The 8,782-nt window shown below is 37.6% G+C and overlaps 1 protein-coding gene across 3 annotated transcripts in view; it reads right to left on the bottom strand.

The window, feature by feature from the left end:
* Window positions 1-6,332, bottom strand: part of LOC104364089 (cytosolic phospholipase A2 epsilon) — a 42,201-nt gene extending 35,869 nt beyond the window's left edge. For all 3 annotated transcript variants that reach the window (XM_042791245.1, XM_042791244.1, XM_042791243.1), the window contains exons 1-2: window positions 6,224-6,332; window positions 5,790-5,876 (exon numbers count right to left, since the gene is read on the bottom strand). In XM_042791245.1, coding sequence (XP_042647179.1) covers window positions 5,790-5,876; window positions 6,224-6,250 — 114 coding nt within the window. In that variant the 5' untranslated portion in view covers window positions 6,251-6,332. The remainder of the gene's footprint in view (window positions 1-5,789; window positions 5,877-6,223) is intronic.
* Between the last annotated feature and the right edge of the window lie 2,450 nt (window positions 6,333-8,782).

Raw genomic sequence — 8,782 nt, forward strand, 5'->3', positions numbered from 1 at the left:
TTATAGAAATTAAATGAGGTAGATTCAGGAATAGGGAAGCATTAGTTTGCCTTTCTAATAGCAAGGGTCTGTGGAAGTTATAAATTGACCAAACTAATTATGATGACACTTGTAGATTTGCAGGAAGATATTGAGCCAAATAATCACTGAAGGCACAGTATGTATCAGAGCCAAGGAATAGGTGGCCACTGCAGCGACGTGAAGGCCTGATGGTAGTCACTGATGTTCAGGAAGAGCTCAAGGAGGAGTTGAGATAATGGCAAAAGACAAATAAATCATTAATTCTTAGTAAAGTCACCTCGCGAAACAACAACAAAAGGTGACTAAATTAGGAAGCTGTTGTGAAAGCTGATTACCAAAAATTTTAGAAGATTATTTGAAGTGAAAACGGAGGAGTGATGGTGGAGGATGATGAAATAATTATGAGATGTTATCTATTTTCTGAGAAAATTCAATTAAAATAACAAGGAGAAACTCTCGAGTGAAATAGAGAAAGCAAATTCACAGATGTTGCTACTGTGACAAAAGTCAAAGACAGCTAAAAAGGTCAAAGTATAAGAAGTCAGTGAGACAAGACAGTACATCAACTGAAGTGTGTAAAGCATTGGACCACGGGGAATTCATCATGACAAAATCAAGCTTAACATGCCAAATAATTTCCATCTCTACAAGGATGAAATACATGAAGGTCATAAAAGAAATTTGAAAAAAATTGCAGTAATTCTCAAGCTATGAACTTATCCAGTGAAATGGCAAGAGTTATTTTTTGAAAAAATGCTGGGTAATTTAAAGTCATATTAAATAAAAGTTAACCAGTGCCTGAAATAACCATAAAGCTTTGCCCATGAGTTCAAGCTTATAACCAGGAATCCTAATATCAGAATGTTTTCAATAAGTTGTCTAGTTGAAATGCTAATAATTTTTGCTGTGAGATACAGAAGCAGCACACACAAAACAAGAGGACTATTAAGTGCTGAACAAATTTCTCTTTATGAGCCTGCAGCAAACAGAAGATCTTGGCTTCTGGGTGGGTGTATTCTGAAACTAAATAGGAAATTAATCACTGTTGCTTGAAGTCATATGTAGGGCACAGGATATTTTATAGGGCTGTTCTAAACAAGGGAGGTAAGATCTCAGCATTATCAGAATCTAGGCTGAGCCAGTTCCACACTATTTTTTTCAACCATGATTGTTAGACCGTTCCTTTTTCATCAGCAATGAATAACCGTGTCTTCTTACCTCAACTGGTTTGTTCTTAAGGAACAAACACTCACTGGGTTTGCCCATTTATTTCTATATCTTTTTCAAAAGTAGTACCCAAATTACAGAAACACATAAAAACTTCAGCAGACATATTTAAGGAGACATAAAGGAAAGATTTAAAGGAATTGCATTTAGTGTGGGGCTCTCTTAGCCTTCTTTAACAGCATCAGTCCTTCAGCCAATATTTTGGAACACGTGCTTTTAAAGATTGTCAGAGACATGTATGAACTACAATGACTTTTTAAGAAGTAGAATGACAGAAACAGAAACAGGCGTGGGTTCTGCAGAGACACGTTTACACCAAGGACCGGTTGTGCGCTCATTCCTGAGTGCCATTGCAGCAGACTAGAGTAGAGGTTATGTGAAGAATGCATCACAAGAACCTCATACTTTGCATGCAAATGAGGACAAACTGATAAGAGACTTGGAGTATGACAGGGCTATATTAAGAAGGAAAAACAAAACCCCAAAACAATAGAACGTACCCAGTGTTTCCACGAAGAAGTCAGATACTACACAGATTAGATAGTGTCAAAGCACACACAGGGGTTTAAACACCTAATTTCATGTGGAATCATGGTGAGAAAGTGGAAGAGGATATTTGGTGCCACAGGAAGATGGCTTGGTGCAAAGATCAGGAGTTTACTTAAATTTGAATAACATGCCAAGGGAACAATAGGTCAGAGTAACCAGTCAGCCATAACAGACAGATTAGAAATTTGATTGAATGAAAAGCAAGAATTATTTCTCACCTCCAGGAGGAGAGCTCTGAGTAGGTGCTGGGTAAGAGAAAAGCCAGTGAGCTGTGCTTGGAAACTGCATACCAGGATAAAATCTCACTGGGTTGTCTGAGAAATCTGAGTACTGTGAGACAGCAAGATACAGGCTGTGTCAGCCAGAGCGCACCCAGCATTCAGTCATGGAAGAGAGACCACAAGAGAGAGAACAGAAAAAGAGACTCCAGGAATTGACAACAGAGGGAAGAGCTAGTGATGTGAACCTGAGAGGTGCATTCAGTAAGTGAGTCTGGTGGCAGAGAACATACAGCCATGAGCTTCCCTCAGCCTGAGCCACACACCCTGGGTCTATTCATCGGGTCAGCATCGATTACTAGCAAAATCCCTTCTGGTATTAGCCTGCACCCAAGAACAATTATTACTTTAAATTTGAAGGAATAATAAAAATGCTAGTTTTGTCTCCATATTCCCAACATTTTAACCAGTTAGAAAAGGGATTTCAGAGCACTCAGAACCAGTCTGTACTCTGAACCGCTCTTGCTTTCTCTCCATATAACACCCAGATAGCTGTATCACACAAATCAAAGTCCTTAGGGAAAAAAAAAATTTAAAAATCCATTCTAGAAAATATTTTCATCCCCTTGTTAAGTCATCAAAGGAGGAACAACATTTAGTGGTCATCATAATAATCTGAGACACCAATTCCTTTGAAGAGAACTGCTAACCGTCAAGTGAACTATTAACTATAAAGCAAATCTCTGAAACAAATGAAAAGGAAAGACTTATCCTCCTTAGAGAAGGCAGTTAAGGAAAACTTACTTCACATAATACTTTTCTGATGGCCAAATGCTAGACATGAAAACTACTCCAGAAAGCTCAAAGAGCAAAATAACATAACTGAAGCTCAAGTCCTTGGTGCTATCAATGGAAGTCCTGAAACTTATCATCTTTTCCTTCTAGTCATCGTTTAATTGCAATTATACATTGAAGAATGCTAATAAACTACAAAGCAAGTGTGTTGCTACTGATTATCATTTGTGTTACATTAAAAAAATGGTTAGTTCAGTGAGTTGCTAATGTAATCAACTATCTATGAGTGACTAATTATCACAAACAGCCATTTTCAGCACAAAATTTGCATTCCATATTAAGCCAGGAGCAATTCCTGATGCCTACAGCAAATAAAGTATTACCACAATTTGAGAATGCACAGTACACAGATGAGCAAATCCTCTTGCAGTCACCTCTAACAAAGATAAATCTGTGTACCCTGAACCTCTGAACTTATCCCTGCAATGACACAGTGATGTTCAGACTGAGCAGCCTTCCTTAAAGGCTCATTATTATCCCTGCAAAATGTAACTTTACATGCCACACTTCAATCACAGATTCTTCTTTTTTAGGAGGGTAGGGGATAGGACCCTTGGTAATGTCATGGCCTTTTCTAATTTTGCAGCAAACTGTTAAGGAATGTACATCAGTTTATGTGTATCACTTATGTAAATCAAAATCTGATTAAAATTCTCTTAGTTCTTTTCTGTTTTCTGATTTTCTGTCCAGCAGAATACTTTGGTGAGCCTCCCCGCCTTATGTTAATACTAGTGATCTTGAGCTGAGATTATGCTTCCTAGTTTCTTGCTCTCTGCATTACTGTATATGTTTTCAGTGCATTCACAGGTGATGAACCAACAACTAGTGTTTTAAGCTGATACTTTGACAAGAAAAATACCCTTGTTTTTTTCATTTTTGGGAATAACGAATTATTCTGTATAAGACAATGCCCTAACAAATAATATCCAGTGACAAATTTTCTAGATATATTGCAATTATGGGCTACCTTACTCACAACTATTTATGATCTTCCTTTAGTATGTTTCATCTTTCCTATATTCACGTGTAAGATGCTAGAAAGAAAACTGTCAACCCAGGACTCCCTGAAACAGCTAAAGAGATGCTCTCTTAATGCTCCTATCCACTTTAAAATATGAAGGAGGTTGCACAAGGTTGTTACATTTTCCTGTAAATTTAGTGGTGGGGCATATTTGGCTTTGCATTGTAGGTAGGCAACACAGCTAAATTCCATGCACAGCCCCTGGGCATGTTTTTCTAAACCCAATCCAGTAACTATTCAGTTTATCACACAGCTATGCAAATTCCTCTCAAACTGAATCAAGTACTCAGGCAAATATTTGAGTATTAGCATTAGGAAAGCTTTGCACCTGTTTACTAGTTCTGAGACTCAAAATCTGCTATAAGCATGTTATCTTTCATAACACCTCTCTGCTAATGATTATCCTCCTCTTGCAGATGGCAAGCTATGGCTTGCAAAAAGCAGGGGAATTGTTGGAGGCTGTCCAGGAAACTGAATGCCAGTAAGAGGCAGAAATTGGCCATCTTGCACAAGTCTGTGCCATTAATGCCAGTTTTCTGCCAAGCTTTATTACAGAGGAGAGAAGATGTTCAAAAGCCAGGAGCAAATAAAGAGTGTCTGAGCATGTCCTCGTTGTGAAATACCCGTGGATAGCAAACAGAACTTTCGGAGGTTCATTTGATAAGGAGAAATTATGACAAGAACATCAAATTAAAGCTATAGAAAGGGTCCCATAGCCCCTATATGTAGTGGGTTTTGGCCACAGGATTTTTCTACGTGTAACTACCTTAGTCGTAAAGAAGGGTTGGATGCTTTTAACCATGGATAGTCTAGACAAAAACACAGCTTCAGCATAAATACAATAAATCATTACAAAAATGCTATAGAGATCAGGTCACTGCACTCCCCAATAGTTACTTTTCCTGCTTTAGTACATTCTCTTGCTGAGCTTTAGCACATACACACAGAGAGCAAATCATGAATGCCTAAACGCCATGTCAGTTTTGGTTATGCTACTTTGCCATTTACAGCAAGTTCCACACCCCACTGATAGTCTGTCACCCGTTTTGTACACCGATTTCCATAGGTAGGAGCTGCCAGAATACTACTAATAACAGATCAGTTTGATCAATCGGTTTGATAAGGTTGTGACATACATAAGTAAAACAATGTTTGTAGTTTTCTACTGATTTGGAAGTCTGGTTGCACAAACAAGAAATTAAACATACAGATTTCCTATGAGCTATAGACATTTGAATCACACACAATTTAAGATACCATCAAAAGTAAGTTAGCTTTTTGTTTGGAACCCCCCTGGTTTTATTTTGAGGCAGCTTAAAACAATATATAGTCAGCTGCAAACTAACTGAAAGCAGAGACAGAAAGCATCACTGATACAGCTAGTACGTGTTTGATGCAAATATATCTCTGCTACAAGCCCTGCAAAGGTTGCCAGAGTTTTCTTTTGTTGAGCTATACAATGTTCAAGGTGGGCATTTGTTCTGGAAACTGGCATTAATGACCAAGACCCAAAGGATCACCAACAGCCATGCTCTAACTTTCCAACACTAGCAATATTCTCCATTCATGCAAGGCTAAGACTCCATTAAAGTTAATAGAGATAGATAGCATTAAAAGAAGGCCAGTCAGTCCCATTTTACCAGTACCTTGAGAACATTCTCCCTAAGGAAATTCTCTAAGGAATACACCCATTAAAATAGCACATTTTGTATAAATAGATAAAGAAATGGTATAAAAAAAATAATGGAATGCAGAATTTTCTTTCATTAAATGTTCCTATTTCTAAATAAGCATGTGGATCTTTAATAACCTAATTTGGTAAAAAAAAAATAAATCTCACCCATCTCAAAAAAACATTGGCTTAGTCCCACCTATTTTTACTTTGCCAAAGTTGGTACCTTAACACCAACGTTGCTTGGGGCTATGCACTGCATCATCCATTTTCTTTCTTCGTTTTCCAAGAGGCTTGATTTGCTGCTTGAATGCTGTTGAGACAGGAAGAACAAGGGATGAAAAACAGTGTAAAGACCAATCTTTCTACTTATTTCAGCTCCTCAACATGGAATTGCAATGTGGAATGGGCAATTCACACCTCCTCATTGTTTGTGGTGGATAAAATGAATGTGCCAGGAAAGCTGCAGCTGTTTCTGTGCTATATGGAAAAATACTGACTCCACGTCCTCATAGCACAAATAGCCAATGAAAGACAGTCTTGTTTTCTTGGAGATTTATGTCTACATGTAACAGTGGACTTGACTTGTTTATAGTCTGGGGACAAATCTGAATCAAATATTCATAGTCACCTGCCAGACTTGTTCTGTTTTCCACTTACCCGAGGGAAGGCAGAGGCTGATGCCATCGAGATCACTGCTGCATTAAAAGCAGGTGCTGTGCATGGCCCCTGAGTATTATGCTCCACTGTCACCAGTGCCTCCTGAAACAAATTTACAGCCTTGAAGAGTGTCAGAAGTTGCTGCATAGGTGTTTTATTACATTGAGTCAGAGCTCCACCCCTCCATGATTTCTGAAACAGGAAAATTTCCCACCCACATTACTTGTCCAAAGAGCATGTCTGTTCTAAGGTGTGAACGTCCATATCTGCAGGTCTTGTGATGGAGCAGAGTCTGCTGAGAGGCCAAATTGTTCCTACCTGGGGTCTCTGGGAAATGTAATAACAATGATAGCCTGATTACTGATCTGATAGAGATCATCAGTGAGAGGTAACCTTTCAGCAATAATCTAAAAGTGATGATAATAATAGCCTAATAGACACATCTACCTATTTTTTTCCATGCAGAGACACTGAATTCCATGCACTATTGCCTCCATAAAAAAAAAATAAAATAATAAAAAAGATGGGGATGATCGTTAGAAGGAATACATTTATGTGTGAAGATATTAAGAGTTCTTCTGAAGGAATATTTTTCACTGAAAAGTTCTGTTGCATTGTGATTTGTTCATATGTGTTTGTTTTTATTGCAGTGTTCAAAAGGAATGAAAGAAGAGAGAAGTTTGAAAAGCAATATTTCTGTGCTCACTAAAACACAATGTATCACTTTTCCATTTGAAATGTTTTGCTTATTTCTGGGGTTTACATTTAATACAGTATGCAACCTAACAAATTTAAATGAGATTCAAATATTTCACCTTAAAAAATCATGAAACATTTCAACAAACTAAAATAATTTAATATTTTAGGAGATGTTAATTCTTCAGGTTTTTCCCCCCAGTTCCGAACTCTAATTTTCTGATGCAAAAACCATTCAGATTTCTGAGCAACTTTATTCAACCAGTCAGCTGGGAATTACTCTCAGATTATTAGTATTTGATAGACTGATCTTGTATATTTTATGATTTTTTTCATCTAATAAGGATCTGCATGTGTTCAGCACACCTCTAGGAAGCTCGGTGATTAAATTCTCTAATCCATTATGCAAGCATTATTAGGCACTCATACATTTGTATTGAAAGTCCTCCCAAATGATGAAAAGTAGTGATTATGGAAGGATTTGAGATTAATAGGATGACAAAGTATGATGCTTCCTATTAGAGACCTGAATAAGTATGAAATCACAGCCACTCTGTGGCAATGAGTGTTGTTGAAGGACCTTGACTGACAGAAACTAGACACAAACCCAATCACTTCTAGCAGTCTCATTACATACTTTTCTTATATGCACAGGGAAATCAATATGAAAAGCTGGTGTTACAAGGAGAGCAAGTTAAGACAACTTGATCATATTACCTGCAGTATTTCATTCTTGCAAAAGTTTGATTTCTTAGGTTTAATTTTATGCCTATATTTTCTGGGGTTTTGGGGGTTTGGTTTTGTTTATTTTGTTTGTTTAGTTGGTTTGTTTTGTTTTTTTTTTTAATTAAATAAGCTCATCATTTTATCACATTGTGCAAGGGAAGGTTTGCTGTGAACTTCCTTACTCACCCTCATCGTATTGAAACTTTTTGATGTAACAGAAAGTGCTTAATTGAAACCAGAATTAGATAAACTACAGCAATAAGCAAAGGATAGTCACATGCCTCTCGCATTCTTTGACCAATGTTTTGCTTATGTACAAGCACTTGCACTTCTGTAAAAATATTTGTAGAATCTGCCTTTTTTCTTTTTCTTTTTTTTTTTTTTCTGTAAAAATGGTGACCAGAAACAGTTTAGACAAGAGTAACTGTACACACAATAGCACATACATTTTCTATTTCTTCTGTAACAGCCTATCTGTATCCCTGATTGAAGTGTCTAGAAGAGGTGCGGTACCACAACAGAGGAATGAGAACATTAACTACAATTTCTTCATAACTGTGCCTCACAAAGGTTATCAGCTCCAGGTCTTGTTTCTGCAGTGTATGGAAGCTAATGGGCGTGAGGTTTTTGCATGAGAGCCGGTTTTTATTTATGTGTGTCATACTGCACCTTTGGTTTTAAGACAAAAGGAAATGGGGTGGGGGAAGAAGCCTCCAGCATCCCTTAGGAAGGTGAGTAAGAGTTGCTTGTTGCCTCACAACTAACTCTTCTTTCCCGACTCAAGCCTTCCTGATATGAAATACCTGTTCTTTAAGCTCAAGGCAAAGGCAGTCAAAGGTACTTTTGACTCAAAGCTGGCACTGATACTGAATTTCTTAAATTAGTTCAAAGTTCAAGTTGCTTTTTGCTATGAAGTACTATTCCTTTTGAGACAAACACAGCCCTTTCACAAGGCACACATGTAGGACAGGCTTGACCTCACCTAAATTAAGTCATCTAAATGTTAGACTTCTAGTTAAAGCTGGTTGCCTGTGTTCCCTGTGTACTGAATGGAGGAAAAAGCAAGCATGGCAACTGCAGGTAGTGACTAAGCCCATCTATATTCGATTCTTCTGGAGAAGCCTAAATATCCAGGTT

The sequence above is a fragment of the Tyto alba genome, unplaced genomic scaffold (genome assembly GCF_018691265.1).
Source record: "Tyto alba isolate M040663 unplaced genomic scaffold, T.alba_DEE_v4.0 Super-Scaffold_18, whole genome shotgun sequence".
In the NCBI taxonomy this organism is placed as follows: Eukaryota; Metazoa; Chordata; class Aves; order Strigiformes; family Tytonidae; genus Tyto; species Tyto alba.